This window comes from Heteronotia binoei, chromosome 21, assembly GCF_032191835.1.
Source record: "Heteronotia binoei isolate CCM8104 ecotype False Entrance Well chromosome 21, APGP_CSIRO_Hbin_v1, whole genome shotgun sequence".
Taxonomy (NCBI): Eukaryota; Metazoa; Chordata; class Lepidosauria; order Squamata; family Gekkonidae; genus Heteronotia; species Heteronotia binoei.
In genome coordinates, this window is record NC_083243.1 from 126,511,900 (window position 1) to 126,536,271 (window position 24,372).

Below are 24,372 nucleotides of genomic sequence, written 5' to 3' on the forward strand. Positions count from 1 at the left end.
TTCTCCATATATCTTCCAAATTTTCTTGTTTAACCAGCTCAAAGAAGGAGTTTGGTAGTTTTCCCTCTTTATCATTTTTCTTTTGACTTGATCTATCAATATTATTTTGTATTGTCCCATTGAAATTGCCCATCATTAAAATCTGGTGATATGTCTTTTCATCTAATTGTCGATTAATTTCTTTAAAAAACTTATCTTTCGCTCCATTGGGCGCATATAGTCCTAATAACAACGTTTTTTTCGCCTCAATTATCACTTCTACTGCAATATATCTTCCTTCTTTGTCTTTAAATATTAGTTTTGGTTGTAGTTGTTCTTTAATATAGAAGACTACCCCTCTTTTCTTTTGTTCCGCCAATGAAAAAAATTCCAGTCCCAAATTTTTATTCCACAAAAATTTACAATCTTTTTGCTGTATATGAACTTCCTGTAAACAAATTATGTTACATTTTTGCTTTTTAATCCAATGAAATGTTGTTCTTCTTTTTTGTGGTGAATTTAGTCCATTTATGTTCCAAGATAGTAACTTGTACTCCATTATGATGTAGACTTTTTATTCTCTTCAAAAAGCTATGCATCTCTTGTTCACTCTTTATTATAATCCTTATTCCATGTTGTTCAAAGCCAAGACCTTCAGGTAATATCCATCTGAATCTTGTGCCCTCTGTACGTAGTCTGTCTGTTAACTTCTTGTATTTCTTCCTGTCATTAATCACTTGTCTTGGTAGCTCTTTCATTATTTTGACTTTGCTTCCTTCTATGATCCAATCTTTTTGAAAACCTTTAAGATTTTTCCTGCTATATCTTTAGATCTTAGCCTTATAACAATATCTCTTGGTAGGCCTTTATTCTTTGCATATGTTGAGTTAACTCTGTAAGCTCCATCCAACATACTTCTAAATTTTTCAGGATCTTCTCCTAAGTATTCAGTAATGATATTCACCATGTGATCCATTAAGTCTGCCTCCTCCCCTTCAGGTACTCCTCTCAAGCGAACTTGTGTTTCCATCAACTTGCAATCATGTATAGTAACCTTCTCTTGGAGTTTTAACAAAGTAGAAGCATGTATATCTACTTTTTCCTCTACCTCCTTAACTCTATCTTTAATCTCATCTTTAAAGCCCTCAATATCTTTCCTAAGATCTCCAACTTCCTTTTTAAAGTCTTTTCTCATTGCCAATTGCATTTTGTCCATAGCTTTTAACATTTTAGCCTCAAGGGCATCAAATTGAGATTGCATTTTATCAAATGAGTGGGCCCTTGCACGAGTTACCCTTCCTTCTGACATAAAAAAACCTTACCAAAATTTAAAAGTTTTTCCAATCAAAGTTCAACACCAAGTCCAGTAGCTTAGGGCCTGCTGTATCAAACAAAGCTAATTCTGTTTTTCTCTTAGCTTCCTAAGCTGAGATATTGATTTTTAACCAATTTGAGTTTTATTTCCCTTTAAAATGGCACTTGTTCTTTCTCTGTGGTTAGAGAGGTCCTTCTTGATCCTTGTCTTAATTCCTTCCTGGTTTAAATGTCACAGCTTTTGTAATCCTTAAAGACTTCATTTAATTGGTCAATACCTTTTACTTCCTGGGTCAAATTGCTCTGTTCACGTGTCAAGTATCACAGCCTTTGGAATTTGTAGGGATGTAAAAAAATAGCCTGCGTCACCAGTCCCAAGCTGCAAACATTCAAAAATTCTTTCTCTTTTTCCCCCAAGCTCTTTCAAAGCTATTAAATTCAGTTTTGGCAGGCCGTTGTCTTATTTTATTCAGTTATGTTCCAACTCATTTATAAATTCCAGCAATGTTTAAAACTTGTAGGAGTGTACAACATCCACAGAAAAAACACCTGCGTCATCAACTGCAATTATTCAAAACATCTTCCTCTTTTCCCGAGTTTTGCTAAAGCCTTTAATTATACAAAGTTCAAAAAGTTCAAAACTGGCAGGCAATTATCTTCCTTCAGTATTCCATCTCTTTATAAACTTCCGCAACTTTTAGATAAGCTTAGAAAGTCTCAAGTAGAAATATAAAACAGAATACCTTAAACAGATATTCTTGGCACTTCAGCTTTCCCTTATCTTGCAATTATAAGTCTTTTCTTAAGTGTCTGGTTTCCGACAGGCTTAAGTCAAATTAATGACTTTTTAATCCTCTGCAGATGTTGTTTAGACGTCCCTCTAATAGCACCGGACATCAAGATTTAAAAAAGGTAACTCCCCACCTTTCTAAAATCGATATCAACAGCTCAAGGGTCTTGACGTCATCTTGGATTAATCTTTAACTAAGATTAATGACCCCCCGGGGAGGTCTTTTATACCCTGAACAGAAGAAAAAATATCCCCCTTGCTAGGGAGCTGCAGTCTGCCTTTCAAGCCAAACAGGAAGCCCTGATAGAAGACCACAATCTCAAAAGCATAATCCATGATTCAGAAATCAAAATCTTTCCTGCTGACACCATCGATGTAGCCACTCGTTTATTTGAAGTATTCTTATTTCTTGTCCTAAGCCACAGCCTTCAACAGGAAGAACTGACATATACACAACCTGCACTCCCAGCTCCTTCACCTTCTGACCCAGAGCAACATAGTCTTTTTTAATATGTTCAGGGCTGTGACGGGCAGTATCATATGTTTCCACATGAATCAGCAAGAAAGGATAATAATCCGTGGGCTTGATAAATCTTCCAATCCTTTCTGTCACATCCTGGATGTGTGCACCTGGCAGACAGCAGACCTCTCAGGATGATAAGTCCAGTCAGCACACTTTGTGCTCCACCCCTCTGAGCAAGGAGTCTCCAATTATCACCACCCTCCTCTTCCTATATTGGGGAGCAGAACCTCCAGGCTTCTTATTCACAGGATCCTGAGAAACTTTCTTCAAGCTTCATGGAGGCTGGGGAATGGTTCAGAATCAGATTCTGTGGAGAGATCCTGGAACCTATTGCTGAGCAGCAGAGGCTCAGAACATCTCCTGATTTTCCTGCTCCTTCAGGTTACATTTTTCCACTAACCCTCCTCCTGTGTTGGGTTCTCTTCCAATTGCTGAGATACCACTTCTCTTCCTCCTGTTGTCCTTACAAGAGCGCTTCATGGCTTCTGTCAAGAAAATCCTCACCTTCCTTGATACACTGTGGTGTGAACAATTGTGCCTCCAATCCCTGTATCTTCTCCTCCAGAAGGGCTACTAACTTACACTTCCTGCTAGTGTAATTGCTGCTACTCTCAGGTAGAAATACAAACATCTCCCAGACTTTACACATCACTGCCTCAGCTCCTTCACCAGCCATGCTGCTGCAATCCATTTCAACATTTTATCTTTATCTTGACATCCCTGTAAATTCTGCTACCAACTGCCATGTGAGACTACTTGTGAGGAAATACTCACCTTCCTACAGAACCCACAGGCTAGACCCCCAGGCTAACAGCTACAGGCCAAGAGTCCTCTGGCAAGGAGGAGCCTTGCAATTTAAAGGCTCAAGCCCCCACCCACCTCTGACTCAACAGTCAAAGTAGAGGGTGGGGCCAGCAACCATCACCAAGCAAACAGGCCCTCCTCTCTCATCACCAACTCACCAGCAGTTCTGTGCCAGCTCCAAGCACCTTCCTTTAATGCAGCTGAGTCATTTCCTTTGCTTGCAGTTCTTTTAGCCAATACCACAGACATTCTGATGCAGTAATTCAGAGCAAGTGGTGTCAGTTCTCAGAGACTGTTACATAAATAAAATATTGCAAGAGTGCCAATGTTTTAAGCATTTTTTTTATTTTAAGTTTTTTAAAAAATGTGTTTGTGTCCTTTATAAAGTTTATATCTCCACAACCTGGCATTACATTTTATGACACACATGGCCTGACCCAACTTCAATCCAGTAACACTGACATTTCCCAGATATCCATATTCTCATTCACCAGGGCCATTCTTATATTTACTGATGGTGGCTCTTCTGCATCAACAACTTGTAGTTCCTCTGATGCATCTTTCCTTTGCTTAAACAATTCTGCTTCCCCTGAGCTTTGTCTCCACATTGTTGGCAGATATCTTTTGGCCTGGAACTTCCTTGAAGAACTGTTGCTGCTTTTTTCTTCCAAAACTACTTGTGAATTACTTGCAAGTGAATGTTTTCTATCTGCTCAGCCACCACTGTGGCAAGTTATTCCTGGAAGGCTACTGATGAAAGAGTCACTAGAATTAACAGCAGACACTATTATGGAAACACACATTTCTACATCAACACTCTACACTTTTTGTACAATATAAGTTATTGGTTTGTCTAAAATAGCATCTAACAAATGATGAAGCTCTCCTATCAATCCATTTATAAACTGATTTTTCATAAAAGATTATTTCATGGCCTGCAACTCTGCATTCCCAGCTCCACAAGTGCTTGCAGAGCTGCTTGTTGGAACAATATCATTTTGAAAGATCAGCAAGGAAGCTGCAGGTGAAATGCCTTAGCATGCCCCTCTAAAACACTGCCAGGTAAGATACTGCCTTCTGATCAGTCCACTTGTTCACAGAGACCAGAATGTCAAAGTCATCCAGGTACTCACTGATTTCAGGCCCTTCTGAGTGACCAGTAAATGTCTTCTCGGGCAATAAAGCTTTCATCATCTTGAAGTTGCTGCCTGCCACCAGTTATAACACACTTGTTAAGGAACAAACTTTAATGAAAGATTTTCAAGTGGTCTCCAGAACAGCAACCAACACAGATCTTAAAAGCAGTTACTACAATTAAATAGCTTCCACAGAACAAGAATGAATACAGAACCAGTGCAAGTACTCAGATCTGCAAGAGCACCACCCACTGGTAATGTTGGTTGTATAGTGCATTACAATCAATGCTCCCTCTAAACTGTGGAGTTTTGTGAGCAAAAATTCTACTTCATAAGCAACTAGCATTGATGTTGTGAGCTACTGCATAAATTAGTTTGCTCTGGGACTATCCTTCTTGAGCTAAGACAAGAATGTGTGAGCTGGAGGCTAAAAAACTGTGAGCTAGCTCACACTAACTCAGCTTAGAAAGAACACTGATTACAATTTACTTGACCATATTGCAAGCCGATTCCAACTTAGTCCATTTTATGCCTGCACTTTATTTCTTTTAAAGGGTGACACAACAGCCCACGTGGTAGTTTAAAATTAAATGTAAAAGCATCTCAGAAGATTACTTGAGTTGGTTATATAATGTTACCAAGTACACCTTCCAAATCAGCCATTTTCGCCAGAGGAACTGATCTCAGTAGTGTGGAAATAAGTTGTAATACTGCAAGATTTCCAGGACTCACCCAATACAAATCACAGCCATGATGTGGATTCTTCCCTAAAACAGACCAGAATGCTTCTGCAGACTGCATAAAGAAAGCTAAATTCTACAGCATACGATCCATAGATTCTCCTCTCTAACAAAAGCCACTGAGCCTAACAGCATGTCTTCTGAAATCCTTCAAACCTTAGCCTAAATGTCTCCCTATATCACCGAAATTCAGTTGCAAAAATCATAGGATGCTGCCTAACTAGTGGCTTCTCCCTACATCACTGAAACTAGGTTGCAAAAAGCATAGTATGTTGCCTAGCTAGTGAAGAAGATGGGAAATGTTTTATATATTGCTACTCATAGTTATAAATAAATAATTATAATCTACATGCTAGTAAAGACTCAGCTGATCTAAAATTAATGAGACTGTTTGAATGGAAAACTCATTAACATGCTAATGAATTCTAATCACACTGATGGAGAATCTTGTCTCACATTCAGCTTGCCGTTATCATTAACTGGTGAGCTCAACAATTTGGGGAACTGGATAATTCTGCAGTACATAGGCAGTAAATGTAATTACAAACATGCCCCAGTTGCCTTTATTTGATTATTACAACCAGTGGACAATGTTCTTCTGTTGATTAAGTAACAGCAACTTCCACAGTCCATAGTAGACATAAGGGATTGCATGGATTCCACCACATTTGAGCACTTTTGATTAAAGTTCTGATTCTGTCAAGAAGTAGACTTTTCCATTCACATACATTAAATGAGCTCTAAATTGTCCCCATCACCAGAGGCAATGGAGAAAGCTTTGTCTGTTGGGAAGCTTCATATGTTATCAGTAGTGTCATGCCCTTACTGGACTAGAAAGTCTGTGTTCTAAAAAGTTGCCAGAATTCTTTTAGTACAGTATATTTTAATTCTTCTTAATTAAATCTTGAGTTGGAGGGAGTCCCAAAGTTGAAGCCATTATGGTATGATCCTGTGAAACTCTTGAATGAGCAGGATTTATTGAAATTATGAGAATCCTATGAGAATCAATAACAATAATACAATTTTCTAGGAACTGGTCTGTATCTAGTCACTGGAAATAATTTCACAGTATCATTTGTCAAAACAATTGCTACTTCAGCTGACAACTTGAGCTGAAATATGATTTAGTACTTTAGAAAGTAAAATACTGTTAAATGGACTGGCACAAAGCCATCTGATTGAACAGTTTTGAATTTCTAAGTGCATTTCAGTTTCTTAAAAACTAACCATAGAGTTAAAGCAATGGGCACTAAATCATCTGGCAATATTTCCATTTGATAGGTCAGTAACGGAAAAGAAAATCATATCAAGCAGCACATTTTGGAAAATATCATTTTGAAAGATCAGCCTTTCCATCTGTATTTTCAAGGACCTCTTTTGTTGCTTGCAGTGAGAGGTTGATTGATTTGCAAGGAACACAACCACAAAGAATTTAAAAACAACCTTTCAAAAAGCAAATGGTGAGAACCATGTGAAAATTATTTTCTGACTGCAGTGCACAGAACAAAAAATCAGCACAAGGGGGGTATTTTTCAGATTTGCAGAAAAATCAGAAACTAAACAAAACTAAGAAATGAACAATACCCCCTTCCTCCAGCTGAAGAAGACTGCAATCCAGTAGATATCTCATACTACATTGTAAGATCTTGGTAACTGTTTAGGGGTTGCTCAACAAGCCACGTAACTTCACCAGCCTGCTGAATAGGGGAGACTTGAAGCTGAAAGTGTGTGTGCTGGCCAGGAGAGAGAATTGGCTGTCCCATCAATATCCAACTTGTATCAGGTATTGATGTTGAGGGAAAAGAATGAAACACAAGCCAGATGGTGGGATGAAATAGACTTTCATGATTCTCCCTCCTCCCCTCCCCTCCTCCCTGAAGAAGTACATACTATCTTTGAATACATTCAGATACAGCTTTTATATTTGAATGGCGATTATTAGAATAACTATTCCTATCTGTCAATGCAAGTGTATACCTGGCTTGCTGGCCTTTTGTAGGGCCTGCAAAATGGAACTGTTCCGCCAGGTCTTTGGATGAGGCAGCGGGCATCTATTTATCAATGGGTTGGCCTTCCCCCTACTGCTCTGCTGCTCTACTGCACTGTGATGCTGAATTGCGGTACTATTTTGTGCTATACCACCTTGCTGTCATGTCATCTTGCTGAATCATTTTGCTGCACTTTGATGAATGTTGTAATTGGTTTTATTATGATTTTATTGTGATTTTATTTCTATTTGCTGTACTCCACTCTGAGCCCCCAATGGGGGAATGGGCGGAATACAAATAAACAAAAAATAATAATAATAATAATTAATACAGCTATGCCCTGTTTATTTCTTTTTTTCCATCTGGGATATACAATTTTATTGTTTTGAAGTGTTGATTACTTTTTAAGAGGACAGCTTGCAAATTTCTACTCTGATTACCTTATTTGTAGACTTGTTTTCTTCTTCCTCCTCTTACATTCTCCCTGATGATACATGTCTTCCTTTTCTTATTTCCTTTAACTGTGATATGCTGTGTTGTTTGAATCATAGAAATGATAGCCAAGGCTTACTGGAAATTGTAAAGAAACCATTACTTGAAATCATGGGTTGAAGTTGGCTTGCAAACTGTAGTTTAGAGGTAATCCTGATTAGTATTAAGCCATTAACTATAATTTGCCTAACTGTGACATCTTGGAAATCTATTGTTAGAGGGATCTAGGAAAAAGAGAACTGTCACACAGATGGGAGAAGAAGGAAGAAGAACTGGCTTATAAGACACCCATTATATTTAACCCATTAATTAATATCTTTAAATCTTTTTTTTAAAATTCTAGGCATGAATACAAGTAAGAGTGAGAATGTAAAAGAACCCCCTTTAAAGCCTTCCAGACGATCCTTGCCATGCCTTGCTCAAAGCCAAACACACCCTCACAGTCTCAGCAAGCATTCCTCATTTCTTCAGTCAAATCGAGTACAGCCTCAACCGCAGCCTGTGAGTGCAGGAGCATCAACGACAACTATTGATGTTGTGTCAGAACGAGGTAAGTGTTTGCCTCTCCATCACTTAGTTTCTTTTATGGAGTTGGATAGCAATAAATTCTCAAACCAAATATCAGAATAATATAATTATAGCAAATCTAAATTTGAAAATTAATGGCAGTCAATCTTCAATCAACCAAACAAACCTTTAGTGGCATAGTAAAAATGGCAGTCAATATTATGTGAAAACATATTAGGCTATTCTTCTGATGCCACCAAAGATAAGGTTTGTCTTTCCAAAGTGTAATTGAACCATTTGTTGGTTGACAGAAAGGTTTGTGTGTGTGTGTGTGTGTGTGCATTTTTAATTTTCTTACATGCAGTTGCTCATATTTACTTACTGTTTAGTTTCTTTTGTGGTACACTGCACGGAAGCAAACTTTTTGCTAGCACATGCTGGCACATAGGCGGGCACCACTGCAGTCTGGAGATGGCAACAAATTCCACATGATTTCTCTATAATGTGTATACTTTGCAATCAGAGAGAGAGAGAGACTGACTGACTGACTGACCGACCAACCAACTGATGTACCAACTCATCAGGAACAAACCAGAAGTGAAATATCAGTGCTATGAAATCTCCCTATATGAGAGAATTGTAGTTTTATTTTTTAAATAAAGAGCTCTCACAATATCTTTCATTATAGTAGCTCTACTGTTTTCCAAGAAAACCTGTTATTCTTGTTTCTGCATGGAAATGAAGAAAAGAAATAATGAATAACAACTGCTTAAAAACAGAAAAATGTAAAGTCATGTGGAACAAAAACGATTAAAGTGAACAGGTTTTTCATAACAAACTAATGTCTTTCATGGGCATTTTTTTCCAGCCAAAGTGATGGAAACACTGGAAAACAATTTACTCAAGTTGTCTAATACAGAATACAGTGATCCATTCTTGGGTGAGTTTCTTTGCTTCAATATATTCTCTGGTAATTCTTAAAAACTGCTCTCCAACACTGGACAACCTAGAACTAAGAAAATGATATTATTTACAAAAGGGCTACTTGCCAACAAGATAATGGTTTCGTCATACTTCCTAATTGTTTTTAATTAAATTACTTCCAGAAGCCCTGGAATATTGAAGGCATTTAAGTGTTAGTTGGAGGAAAATGAAAAACAGAGAAAGGGGGAAAGGGCCTGCTTGAACCCCTAGCAGTTTAGACTATTTTGAGCAAAGGGAGAAATTATGGTTAGGGCATGTGTATCCTGTGGTATATCAATATATCTGTTTCTCAAGGTTGGGAAGATCTGTGGATACCTAAATCCACAGATCAGGCACAGGTTGAGAAAAGGGAAATATTCCTCCAGGCTTGGAGAAAAAAAAACAGGTTTGCAGAAAAATCTTTTAAAAAATTAAAAAGCATTGAGGGGATCAAATCTTCCCCAAACAAAAATGGACAGGTAGGCAGATGGCAGGGAGAGCTCCTACTGCCACTGCTTTGTAGGGAGAAAGAAGTGGGCAAGCAGGTGCCGCTGATGTTCTATGTGTATGTGTGTGGGGGTAAGTGACTGGCAATAACAGCAGAAGCAGTGCTGGAGGCAGGGGGTGGGAAATGAGGCAGGATTCTTTGTTTCCCTCCCTCCCAGCTCCAGCACTGTTCTTACTCACAGACTGCCCGATTAGAAGCTGGGAGAAAGTTTTAAAAGGACTGCTGAGTCAGCAGCTACAGAGACAGGAATGAGAAGGCAGTTCCTTACCCACTTGCTCAACTATCCCCATTTTTTAATAGAACAGACTGTAGCTGAAGAGGACAAAGTAATGGGGGGAGAAAGAGAGATGGGGGTATATTGACAGAAGAGAGTAGGGGGAAAGAGAGGGAGTAAATTGTCAGGGAAGGGGAGGGGAGAAATATAGGGGTGGAAGATTATTTGTGAAGGGCAAAGGGAAGGGTGCAAAGCCAGGAGGGTGGGATGCACATTCCCTGCAAGTTTCTTGTGGGTCCCCACTTATCTATATACTATTAGCCACCCATGACCCCCATCTGAACATAGCTAAATCTGCAGATCAGGGCCACATGGAGGCTAAACAGATTTTTCAGCAAACTTGGGGAACTCCCAAGGTTTGCAGAAAAATCTGAAATGTTTTAAAAATACATTGGGGTTAAATCTAACCTCACTATGGTGGCACCTGAGAGCCATGGCAGGCATGGAAGCAGCCCAGGAGCTGGGCCACTTCAGGTGGCAGCTGCCAGAGAGCCTAGGGGCTGTGGCAGTGACAAAATAGCCCACAACAGCTACAGGAGATGTGCTGTGTCCAGTAGAAGCTGCTGGAGAGCCCAGGGGCCACATCAGTGATGAAACAGACTGGGAGCTGCACTGTAACAAAAATGAGGAACACCCATACTGTATGGGGGATACGCTTCTGGGTAGCAGTGTGTGTGAACAAAATCTTGGGGTATAGGTGGAACATAAGTTAAATATGAGCAGTCAGTGGGAGGCAGTGACAAAAAAAGCTAATGTGAACTTGGGGTGTATCGACAGATGCATAACATCCAAATTGCAAGATGCCATAGTCCTGCTGTATGCTGTATTGATCAGACTGCACCTGGAGTATTGTGTGCAGTTCTGGAGGCCTCACTTCAAAAAGAATGTGTATGGAATGGAGCAGTTTACAGAGGAGAGTGATGAGGGTGAGCAGGGGCCTGGAGACCAAGCCCTATGAGGCAAGGCTGAGAGACTTGGGAAGATTCAGTCTGGAGAAGAGGAGGTTGAGGGGGGACATGATTGCTCTCTTTAAGTATTTGAAGGACCATCACTCAGGGGAGGGCAGGGAGCTATTCCTGTTGGCAGAAGAGCTTAGGGCTCATAATAATGGGTTTAAATTAAGGGTGGGAAAGTACCATCTGGATATTAGGGATAACTTTTTTACAGTAAGAGTTTTTCAGCAGTGCAATCAGCTACCTACCTAGTTGTTCAGCAGTGGAATCAACTGCTGAGGGAGAACATAAGAACATTAGAGAAGCCATGTTGGATCAAGTCAATGGCCCATCCAGTCCAACACACTGTGTCACACAGTGGCCAGAAAAACCAAGTGCCATCAGGAGGTCCAGCAGAAGGGCTAGAAGCCCTCCCTCTGTGCCCCCCCAAGCACCAAGAATACAGAGCATCACTGCCCCGGACAGAGAGCTCCAACAATACGATGTGGCTAATAGCCACTGATGGACTTCTGCTCCATATACTTATCCAATCCCCTCTTGAAGTTGGCTATGCTTGTAGCTGCCACCACCTCCTGTGGCAGTGAATTCCATGGGTTAATCACCCTTTGGGTGAAGAAGTACTTCCTTTCATCAGTTCTAACCCGACTGCTCAGCAATTTCATTTAATGTCCATGAGTTCTCGTATTGTGAGAAAGGGAGAAAAGTACTTCTTTTTCTACCTTCTCTATCCCATGCATAATCTTGTAATCCTCAATCATGTCACCCCACAGTCGACATTTCTCCAAGCTAAAGAGCCCCAAGCGTTTTAACCTTTCTTCATAGGGAAATTGTTCCAAACCTTTAATCATTCTAGTTGCCCTTTTCCACACTTTTTCCAATATCTTAATATCTTTTTCTGAGGTGCAGTGACCAGAATTGTACACAGTACTCCAAATGAGGCCGCATCGATTTATACATGGGCATTATGATACTGGCTGATTTGTTTTCAATTCCCTTCCTAATAATTCCCAGCATGGCGTTGGACTTTTTATTGCAATCACACCGTCTTGACATTTTCAGTGAGTTATCTACCATGACCCCAAGATCTCTCTCTTGGTTAGTCTCTGCCAGTTCACACCCCATCAACTTGCATTTGTAGCTGGGATTTTTTGCCCCAACGTGCATTACTTTGCACTTTGCCCCATTGAACCTCATCTGCCACGTTGATACCCACTTGCCCAACCTTGAAAAATCCCTTTGGAGTGCCTCACAATCCTCTCTGGTTCTTACCACCCTGAATAATTTAGTGTCATCTGCAAACTTAGCCACTTCACTGCTTACTCTGAACTCGAAATCATTAATGAACAAGTTAAAAAGCATGGGACCCAGTACTGAGCCCTGGGGCACCCCTCTGCTTACCATCCTCCACTGTGAAAATTGCCCATTTATATTCACTCTCTGTTTGCTATTAATTAGCCAGTTTTGTGAGCTCCCCCTCGCTGGCAGTCTTTAAGCAGTGGCTGGACAAACATTTCTCAGGGATGCTCTAGGCTGATCTTGCATTGAGCAGGTGGTTGGCCCCTTCCAATTTTGTAATTCTATGTAACAGTTTTTTGTATATCATCAGTCATCCAGAGTAAACCCCCTTCCATCAGTGAAAATTTTCCATTGCTTCCAACCCGTATTTCTTCACCTGCACTTGATAATGTCAGCCATTGCAGGCATCAATGTAGATCACACAATGTCATGATGCAGCAAGTTGTATATCTACTGAGGGGGAGAGAGTTCACTTTTGCAATAACGCTTTGTCTCCTAGAATAATTATAGTTATGACTGCAGCTACAGATTTTATATATCTCTAGTTCAACAAAACGGGCTATGAAGACAGTTTTTCTACTCAAGCATTAGACTCTGATTCTCTGTTCCACTATTAGAAGACCTGTCAAGTGAGGTTTGTTCTTCTTGCAGAGCACTTACTAATAGGCTGCTGAATGAAAAATTAAGAATGACACAACTGCAATCAGTGCTAGAACGCTGGTGGAGCTTACATAACACAGATGATTAATGAGTTTCATTTCCTCCATGATCTACTATGAACTGCCCCAGGAGGACATTAAAGATGGATCTGAATTAAGTGACTGGTGTAAATATTTAATCACCTAGCTTCCAAGGAAGGGCACATAAAAGGAAAATAGCACACTATGTATGAAAGAAGGCAAGAAAGCAGCTGACTCTTAAGCCTTTAATGTAACTGGCAAAATGCCGGTTAATCTTCAGACCTGTTACAAAATTGATTGCTATGTTTAGAACCACAAAGTGCATTGAATGAATGTGGATTACAATCTTGCCTCATGGCATATAGATGAAAAATCCCTATGATAATCAGATGGATGGAAGAAAAAAAATGTACAAATCCATTCCACAGAATGGACTGAATGATTCAGTTCATCAAAGAACGAGGCACAATCAGCACATTCTTTATATTGGGACTGTACACCCTGCACAGCCTACCAACTGTGTACTGCAGCCTGCCACGCAGCGTTGATAACTCCCTGGAATTGGATGAATATTGAGCCCCAAGTGGCTGGTAATCTGTGTTTGGCTTTGTGGGAAATTGATTATGCACCATATAGTGTGGCCTTGTAGAAGCCATAATAGTCCAGACCAATCTGATCTCATCAAAGTGTGGAAGCCAATTAGGGTCACTATTTGGATAGGAGACCGCCAAGGAATACTGGGGATGCTATGGAAAGGAAGGCAATGTCAAACCATCTCTGCTCATCTCTTGTCTTGAAAAGCTTCCTTTCATGGGGTTACCATGTGTTGATTGTGACTTGGTGGCACACTTTACCTTTAATTTTACCTTCACAATGGCTATAGAACTTGCATCTTATTTATTTAGATAGTGATGCTGTCCTTTTCTCCCCAATGGTGACTAGAATATTCCTCCCTCATCTTTTTTATCCTCACGACAATTCTAAGGTAGATTAAACTGAGAGATACTGGCTTGACCAAGGTCATTCAGTAAGCCTTTATGCCAGAATGAAAATTTAGACCTGTGTCTCCTGGATTAACTCCTAAACTAACTTTAAAGGGATCTTTTAACCTTAGCATAACGGAAGCAAAATCCAATGAGAAAAGGATGTGATTAAAATATTTTAATTACTTTATTTCAGCTGTGAAACAATTACAACTTTAAGGCAACATAGTTCGTTCTTTCATTTCAACTTCTTATCACAGATTCCTGAACTCAAGAGGATAAATTTTTCAACCCTGCCCCCCAATCTCAAAAAAAAGCACAATTATAAAAGTTAAATTCTCCTGTTTCTCTTAACAAGAGAGGACAAATTCTTCCCAAACAGAAATTCTCCACTGTTCCTCTTAACTCAAGAGGACAGTTGCCCATAAATAGAAATTCTCCACTAGTAACTCTCAACTCAAGAGGACAAATTAAAAAAAAACACAGAAATCTCAATAAACTATAACACATCTGAGTCTTCTTACCTCAGTACTAACTCTTTACAATATCAGGTTGCAATTAGGGGTGTGCAAAAAAAAATACGGAATTACACGGAGTTGGAAATACACGGGGCCAAAAAATACGGAATACCGTGTATTTCCTATTACCATACTTAGAATAGCTGCATATATGGTAGATGTGCAGCTATTTCCGAATATACGGCCCCATTATACCCTATGGCCATTGAAATCAATGGCAAAATAGGGTATATTGGAAGCCGCCTGGAGGAGAGGGGGTTTGAGGGAGAGTCCCCAAATTTGCAGGGGACATGCAGGGGACGCTCCCCTACAAACCCCTCAAGTCCCAAAAATATTGGACCAGGGGGTCCCATTCCAGGGGCACCCAAAAAGGGTGCCCCTATCCCACCATTATACCCTATGGGCCATTGAAATCAATGGCAACATAGGGCATAATTAGAGGCTACTGGGGGCAGGGGGGTTTGAGGGAGAGCCCCAAAAACTGCAGGGCAGCTTCAGGGGACTTGCTCGCATGCAACCCCCCTGGCCCAAAAAGACTGCATCCATCTGTGTGCACCCCAAAAGGAACACTGCTGCTAATGGTGAGAAAAAAACAATTAGAGCCACTTCCTCACTGTAATTGGCGTGGGAAAAGTGGCTCTGGGGAGCAGGAGGTTTTGAGGAGAGCCCCCCAAACTGCTGTGCAGCTTCAGGGCACTGTTTCACACAAAACCCACAAGGCCAAAAAAACATTGGACCAGGGAGTCCAATTCCTGGGTCACCCAAAGCCAAATCTAACTTCACACCAGATAATCTCTATAGGACCCAAATGCACTACATCCCTCTATCTACTCTATGAACCCTGCAGGCCTGGAACCAATATAAACCAATTGCCAACATCACTGCCACACAAAACACAATCTGCTTAAGGTCTGCTCTGCAGACCTGGTTGAGGCAAACCCAGATGCCAGCTCTCCAGTCCTGCCCCAAACAACATGGGGAAAGCTGGCCAAGCACAACAAGCCTGCTGCTTCTGAGTCTCTCACCCAGGTGCCAGCTTCCCTGCCACAGAACACACAATCTACAGATGCCAGCTCTCCAGCCCTGCCCCAAACGACACGGGGAGAGCTGGCCAAGCACAACAAGCCTGCTGGTTCTGGGTCTCTCACCCAGGTGCCAGCTTCCCTGCCACAGAACACACAGTCTACAGATGCCAGCTCTCCAGCCCTGCCCCAAACGACACGGGGAGAGCTGGCCAAGCACAACAAGCCTGCTGGTTCTGAGTCTCTCACCCAGGTGCCAGCTTCCCCCCCAAAAAAACCAGAACCAGGAAAAGGGACAACAGGAGAAGGCCAAGAAATTCAACTGTTAAAAAAGTGGCCTTTTAAACAATGAAAATTAGCCCAAACAGCCCCCCCAAGAACCAGAACCAGAAGAGAAACACAGAATCCTTTTAAAACAGTAAAAAAAACTTTTTTTACTAAAAAAAACAGTAAAAAAACTAACTTTTAACAATACAAGAACTTTACCAACCCCTCCCCTCCAAAAAAAAAAAAACCCTTCACCCTAACCCCAAGAAATCCAAGCCACCCAAATCAAGAAAAGAAAAAGGGCACTGCACTTTTAAAACTCCTCTCACTAAAGTAAGATGCGGGCAAATTTGGAAACCCCCCACCCCACCCCAGGCCCCTACCCCCAGCAGAACCCCCTAACCCCAAATAAGCTACCCAGTACTCACACACCCAAATCTGGATAAGTAAAGGGACTCTGAGTCTTAAAAAGTCCTTTTACTAACTAAAATAAAAACAAGAACCCCAAGACTGTTTTACCTTAGAGACGTCTTCTCTTCTCAAGGCAGGTCAGGAAAGGCTGAGAGAGAGCAGCAGCAGCTGAGGCCAAGGGCCAGCGCAGCACAATCTCTCTCTCACACACCAACACACCACACAACAGCAATGGAATGGAGTCCAGCCAGGCAGACTCTGACCCTACACAGAGCAGTTTCAAAAAATAGCACTGCTCTGTGATTAGCCAGATAACATTGTTTACTTGAATACCCAAGTAAACAAAAGAACAACAATGTAGCTGATGGCTGAGGGATTAGCCCAGCCATCAGCTACACAAAAGCCCTGCAAAGCATGCATTTGCAATGCATTTTGCAAATGCATGCTTTGGATTGGCTGCTGGGGCTCCTCTCCCCCCTCCCCCTCCCTTCCTGATCCCAGAGAAGCTATGGGAGAGGTGGGAAAAGGCTTCCATAGGCGGGAAAGGAAGCAAACAGCTCCCCTGAGGCTGCAGAAGCTCCTTTCCCGCCCTTTCCATTGACTTCCATATACTTCCAAATATCTATACAGAAGTACATGGGGAGCCATATACGGCTCCCGTTTACTGACCTGAAAATGGAATCGGAAGTATACGATGCCGTATACTTCCGAATCAGGGGTGATTCGGTGGTCTGTGTGGTTTGGCTGAGCCAAATGCACACCCCTAGTTGCAATAATCTTACCCGTTTCCAAGAGTAATAATAAAATGAGTTGACCTTAATTGGAGCAGTCTGGCTGAGAGGTTTTACATAGCATTCTTCTAAATTCACTCAGGTGAGATAGAAGACAATATGAAAAAGAGCAGGAAAAGAACAGGAAAGCTAGAGGGGCCATATGCCACTTCCCTCCCACTGCAGAGCTCTGCTGCCACTTTTATACCCTTTTCAGCATATCCTCCCTGTTGTACCATAAACTGAAATAATCCAGGTAAAAATTGCTATACAATCAGTTCTGAATTTTGCCTGCACATTTTGATATTACGGAAAACACACCAGTTCCATCTGGATTTCTCTCTATTAGAGTCCTTTTTAGTTTTCTCCTTTATCTCTCAAAATACCAATAAATAACTCCGTAATAAGTTCTGGGCCATCTTTCCCAAGGCTCATGCTAACTACTCTCCCTAATGTGCTGTGTGTTAAGTGCTGTCAAGTCACTTCCATCTTATGGTAACCTTATGAATTAATGTTCTTCAAAATATGCTGTCAGTAACAGCCTTGCTCCAAACTACATCTGTTTCTCACTTGTCTTGAAAGCCCAATCCTGGGGTCACCATAAATTGGTGGTGACTTCATAGTACTTCACATGATAATAGCAAATTAGCAAAATTTGTGTTCTAAGATGTTATACAAAGTAAACTATGATGGTTTTATATTAATATAACATCATGTAACTTACATCAAATAGCATACATTCCAATATGACAAATGTGATCACACTGAATGCAAAGTTCCCAAATCCTTCCCCCCCACCACCCCAATACATAAACTTAGATTCCTCCTGGGGAAAAAAAAAATATGTTTAAATGGTAACAGTCTAAAGGAGCTTCAGGACTGAGGGCTCTTGGAAAAGGAGAATCTGTTATCTCATGTAGACTTTCAAAAAGAAGTAAAAATGATGTTTCCTAAGAGGATAGGTACAAATTGCTGTCTGTTCTGAAACAGTGAATAATTTAGTACTTCCAAAAGGACTAAATATTGCTACATAACTTCCAGATTAAGTACACATTTAACAGAGCCCTTCTTCAGCATGATATTTCTCAGGAAAGCTAGTAGAAGAAGTAGAAGAAGAAGTATTTATACCCCGCCCAACACTCTGAATCTCAGAGTCTCAGAGTGGCTTACAATCTCCTTTACCTTCCCCTCACACACACAACAGACACCCTGTGAGGTTGGTGGGGCTGAGAGAGCTCTCTCAGAAACTGCCCTTTCAAGGACAGCTCTGTGATAGCTATGGCTGACCCAAGGCCATTCCAGTAGCTGCAAGTGGAGGAGTGGGGAATCAAAACTGGTTCTCTCAGATAAGAGTCCATGCACTTAACCACTACACCAAAAGGAAAGGGGAAAGGAGGAGGGGGAAAATTAAATATTCTCACATCAGTACTCACAAAGTTTCAAAACAATAATATAAAGGAACACACATCCACTTATACTTTTATATCAAGGTTTTTGTTTAACGAGCTCCCAATTGTGAAATTCAAACCAGCACAGCTCACAGAATTCAGAATTTCGAGTAACACCTCTCCTAAACCACCACATTGTAAATGTTTTTAATTTCACAGTACTGATGTAAGAATGTTTAATTAATTAATTAAAATGATGTACATTGATTGCTCATTGGGCTCTTGGATCCTTGTTTCATAATAGGTTTGTCATAATGGAAGAAGTCTGGCTGAAGTGAACTATTCAGCTATAAATTTCAATGATTTTATATACTCCATGGAAGGACTTTTAATAATGGTGACTACTCATTTGGAATGGACTCTAAAATAATGGTTTCTACTCGTTTTTCTGAATCCAGTCTGAACATCTGGCATTTATCATTCCATATATGGTAACAGTCTGTGTTGTAGGCTTTTAAGCATCACTTTACTCATGTGAGAAATTAATGTAAAGGTGTGAGAGTCACTGCAGTCTTTGACAGCTCCTTTTTTTAAAATTGGAATGTAGATCGAGCATTTCCAGTCTGTAGGCCATTGTTTTGTTTTCCATATTTGTTGGCATATTCTTGTTAAGAATTTGATGGATCTGTGGTTTGGAATAGCTTTATTAATATTCTATCTACTCCTGGTGATTTATTTCTCCCAATTGCTCTCAGTGCAGCTTGTACATTTTCTAAAACTGTAGGTTTTTCTTCAGAAGTTTCATCTTGGAAGTAATCTGTCCTCCTTTCATCGGTTCTGTATAGTTTTCAGTATATTGTTCCCATCTTTTGTTTTTTTGGTCTTGTTCAGTTAAGGTAGTCTGAGTTGATCTTTCAGCATGCTTAATTGTGCTTTGAATTTCCCTTTGATTGTGTAGTTCTTGTGGAACAGAGCTCTTATTCTTTCTTTTTGTTGTTCTCTTCTATTTCTTTACACTGGTTATTATAATAGTTCTCTTTGTCGCTTGGAGCACTGCATTTAAACTTTTGATACTATTTCTGTCACTTTTTACTTTTGTTTCCTGCCTACCTTTCGCTATTTTAAGTTTCATCAGTATATTGGGACTTTTCATTTCTTTTGGCTACAGGAACAGCCTTTGGCATTCTTCCTTGATAATATCTCTGGCTTCAACCCATAGTTTTTCTTGTTCACGTTCACTTGAACTCGAATAATGCAAATCTGTTCTTTGCATGGTCATTCAACTGTTCAAGAATGTTAGATTTGGTCAGGAACAGAATATGAAATATTTCTACAAATTAGGGGAAATACATGGTGGTGGTGGTCATGGAAAGTGCCATCAATTTGTGATCCCATAGAGCTGTCAAGGCAAGAGACATTCACAGTTGTTTTGGCAATGCTTACCTGTATGTCATTACACTAATATTCCTTAGTGGGCTTCCATGAGCCAGTTTGGTGTAGTGGTTAATTGCTGAAGGACTCTAATCTAGAGAATTGGGTTTCATTCCCCACTCTTCCACTTGAAGCCAGCTGGGTGACCTTGAGTCAGTCACAGTTCTCTCAGCCCCAAGGCTTTTTTTGAGCAGGAACGCACAGGGACGCAGTTCTGGCTGGCTTGGCATCAGGGGGTGTGGCCTAATATGAAAATGAGTCCCTGCTGGGCTTTTTCTGCAAAAGAGCCCTATATGAAACAATGGTGATGTCAGGAGGTGTGGCCTAATATGTAAATGAGTTCCTGCTGGGCTTTTCCTACAAACAAAGCCCTGCTCTGCCCCACCTACCTCACAGGATGTCTGCTCTGGGGAGAGAAAGGGAAGGTGATTGTAAGTAGCTCTGAGACTCCTTTGAGTAGTGAAGGGCAAGGTATAAAACCAACTCTTCTTCTAAAATACTAACCAGGGCCAACCCTACTTAGTTTCTGATATCTGACAAGACTGACTAGCCGGGGCTATCCAGGCTAGGGCAGAAAAACACAAACCTAAACTAAAAACTGGTCTTTAACCACCACCACCACCCCCAAAAAAATAAAAAGTAGAAATATGTTTGTATTTGCACAGCCATCACAAATCAAACAAGAATGCTAAAAGTAATCTTGTGACACTATGTCATAAGATCTTGGCACAGAAGCAACCTTGCTGTAAGTAACTTGTACTAGGGGTGAGAACTTCCAAAAATTTCATATTGGGATTTTATGAAGAGTGTGATTTTTAATACCTTGTAATTTCAGGAGTGGAGGTACCATTCCAGAAAAACATTTTCAGGGCATATTTCATGTTTTCGATATCTGTACCCCAAAATCATGCCATTAAAAATGAAAATAAAACATATTTCATGCACCCATTTCTCCCTTGGGGCAGCAAAAACAGTGTGTTGGGGAGGGGGAGAGCACTTGAGCTGGCCTTTGTGCTGAGGCTGCCACAGCCCTTGAGATGCACTTTGAAGTTTTTGGGCAATAGATTTGGCAATAGATGCAAAATGCCAGGACTACCACTCACTGAAATCAGTGGCAATTAATCTGATGCCTAAACTGGGAAGCCATGTATACTTCCACTGTTTTCAATGGTCAATTGCCCTAGCCTCCAGAGGTCAGGCCTGCCATCCATTGGCAACAGTAGAAGTTTAAAAGATGTTTAAAGAGCTATGGTAGCATGGATGCACTCATTCACCCTGGGCTGCTGCACCACCTAGGGCTGCCAGCTTCCCAAGCCTGGCAGGGTTTTCCCTGCCCTGAAGGTTCCCAACCTGCCAGTCCACATTGGGCTGGCAGGGGGAATCCTCCCCCAACATCACCAGCATGATGATGTCACTCACAGTGATGTCATCATGCCAGCGAAGTCACGCGCCGGCCGCTCTATGAGCTTCCGGGAAAACTCTATAATTTTCTCAGATGCTCTGGCAATTTGGAAGGGAAAACAATAGGTACCATATAGTTTCCCCTCCCAAATTGCTAGAGTGGCTGGGAAAACCATATAGTTTTCCTGGAAGCTCCTAGAGCGGCTGGCACACGATGTTGCCAGTGCAATAATGTCACTTGTGAGTGACGTCATCGTGCTGCAAGGGCTCTGAAACAGTCCCCCGCCGGAAGCTGCAATAGACTTGGCAACCCTAGCACCACCTCCTGCTGCCTCCCTGAGCCTGAAACACTCCTAAAATTTCAGAAAACATCCCCCCCCTTAAAAAAAAGGGAGTGTTTTGCCTCATTTTGAATATATTCCTGACCTGAAATACAACAGCAATTGGGGGCATCATTTTGGTTCAGGAATATCCAAATACACACCCTTGACATCCCAAGTGCTTTCCTCTTGGAATGAAGAAGAGAGCACATTCGGCATGTTTTCTGCTCTATACCCAGCCTAGGGTTGCTAAGTTCAATTCAAGAAATATCTGTGGACTTTGGAGGTGGATCCAGGAGCAAGGGTGTGACAAGCATGATTGAATTCCAAAGGGAGTCCTGGCCATCACATTTAAAGGGACTGCACATCTTTTAAATGCCTTCCTTCCATTGGAAATAGTGAAGGATAGGGGCACCTTCTTTGGGGGCTCATAGATTGGACCCTCTGGTCCAGTCTTTTTGAAACTTAGAGGGTGGTTTTAGGAGAGGCACTGGATGCTATGCAGATAATATGGTGGCTCTACCTAAAAAAAACAGGGCCCCCCAGAGCCCAGATAGCCATGGATCAATTTCCATTATACCCTATGGGAATCAGTCTCCATAGGGAATCATGGAGTGCCTAGCAGACATTTCCCCACCACCACCACTTTCTGATGACCCTGAAGTGGGGGGAGATCCTCCAAACTGGGGGATCCCATGCCCCCAACTGGGGATTGGCAACCCTAACCCAGCTCCCTCCTCCTTATATTCTCAGCAGTAGCTGGGAGTCTAGGAAACTGTGCTTGTAGCAGAAAGCATGTTATGTGTGTTGTTTTCTCCAAAATTCCCCATGGTCACTGCCAGCTAAGTGATCATGTGGTAGTTGGGCTTGCAGTAGACAGTGTGGGATATGCTTTCCTCACTGGCCAACTGTCCTGAAGCATAATATGGTGGCCTACCTATATGGTAGAATGACCAGAAGCCCAAAGCTGAAAACATATGTTGTGTTCTTTTTGTAACAAGCTGAGCACCCTCACCTGGCAAGCAGTGGTGGTGAGGGAGGCATAGTCTGGAAAACTGCTGAGTGCACTTTCCACCCCAAGTTGCTGCTTTACACAGTGGGGACCTCATGGAACAGCAGAGAAAACTGAATGTTGTTATCTTGTTCAAGTACTAAAGTTTATCTTTTCATACACTCATACAGTTGGAAGGTACCTCCAAGGTAATCTAGTCCAACCTCCTGCACAATGCAGGCAATTTACAAATACCTTCCCCCCCATACCTCCAGTTACTCCTGCTGCACATCCAGAAAAAATATCCTCCAGAATCTCTGGCCAAATTGACATGGAGAAAATTGCTTTCTGACAGCAGAGAACGTTTCTCAAGGAACTAGTCTTATGTGCATCATCTTGCTGTATACTTGCTTTATAGCAATAAATTACTCTTACAGTGCTGTCCTAAGCAGTTACACCCTTATAACCCACTGGTTTCAATGAGCTTAAAAGATATGATTGTTTAAGTTTGCACTTTTAGATTCTGGACATATTCGTCTTTTTAAGGAATAATTTCTAGTGTCAACACACTCATTAACCTACACACTGTCTTGGGATTTCAGATAAACATCAGAAAAGCTTAGTAAAGATGTATCTTTAGGGGGGAGAAACTTGTACTTACATGTGGGTAGGAGGCCCTGAACAGAGAAGATTCTCAGGGGAGCAGTTCTGCAGAGATACAATCTGTGAAGAAAGTTGTCTTTGATTTTTAAAGATGACACTGCTGGATTCCTCAAAGGAAGCTTAATAATTAAAGCACACTTATGTTTCCTTTCGTTTTAATCTTCAAAAACTATTTGGTTACCTTCAAGCAGAAATGCTGCTTTGTTTGATTTTTATTAGGATTCTGACGAATTCCATCTTCATTGTCTCCAGACTCACTGGCTCTGTGCAAATTTAGTGTTCTTAATGCCCTAACCATGACTGCATGATTAATGAAGGTCTTAACCATGGGAGTGACCATAATGTATTTGTGATCACTCCCTGGCCTTCCATCCTGCTACCTTGCATATGAATAGCCTTCTCTCATTGGTAGTTTTCTTAACCATGATAAAGCTTAATCATAACCAGAAATGCCATCCCAAGATTTTTATTGCATAGTTGTAGATGTGTACTTACCCCCTAATAGGACAAATGATCAAGCTCAGGCAATTTTTTTAGGGTTGGAATCCTATATATGTCACCTGATTTCCACTTATCCAGCAGCGTATGTTATTGTGGGTGGTGATTTTAATGCTCGAATAGGACCCGATGATCTCTGCTCCAATGCTAAGACTAGGCATTACCCATTAAGGGGAAATTGTATTGCTATGCCTTTTAAAAGGTGCTCAAAAGATACTAAGGTTAACTATGCAGGTGTCCTCCTTAACCAGCTAATAAATAGAGTTAACCTCAAAATCTTAAATGGGTCCCTGCCTAGTGATCATCCAGCAGAGTCTACATATTGGTCGGGAATTAGAATGAGCATCATTGATTACATCATGGTATCAGAGGAGGTGGTTCCCCACATAGAGCATTTTGAAGTTGCTCCATATTGTGATAGCAATCATTTGCCTCTAGTCCTAAAAACTGATTTACAAGAGCTAGTCATGCATTGTGGTAAATCCCGTAACACTAGGCTAAAATCAACAGATGGCCCTAGCTATAATCACCCTAGATGGACATCCTAATTGGAAAGGAGGATGGGTCTTTTTTTGTCCTCTCTGTCTGTTAATAGCACCCTTCACCAACTGGTGAATGCAGTCAATATTGATACCTGCCTAAAGGAATATAATCTAATTTCAAGGGAGATACAGAAGGAATTGAAAAGAGTTAAGTCGGGGCCTTTAAACCAAAGAACTGGAGCACACAAACCATGGTTTGATGCAGAATGTAAAAGGGGAA

General features: G+C 41.1%; 1 protein-coding gene across 2 annotated transcripts in view; it reads left to right on the plus strand.

Moving 5' to 3' along the window:
- Positions 1-24,372, plus strand: part of ANO3 (anoctamin 3) — a 328,242-nt gene that overhangs the window by 89,873 nt on the left and 213,997 nt on the right. For both annotated transcript variants that reach the window (XM_060262282.1, XM_060262283.1), the window contains exons 2-3: positions 8,110-8,316; positions 9,142-9,213. In XM_060262282.1, the coding sequence (XP_060118265.1) occupies positions 8,110-8,316; positions 9,142-9,213 (279 nt within the window). The remainder of the gene's footprint in view (positions 1-8,109; positions 8,317-9,141; positions 9,214-24,372) is intronic.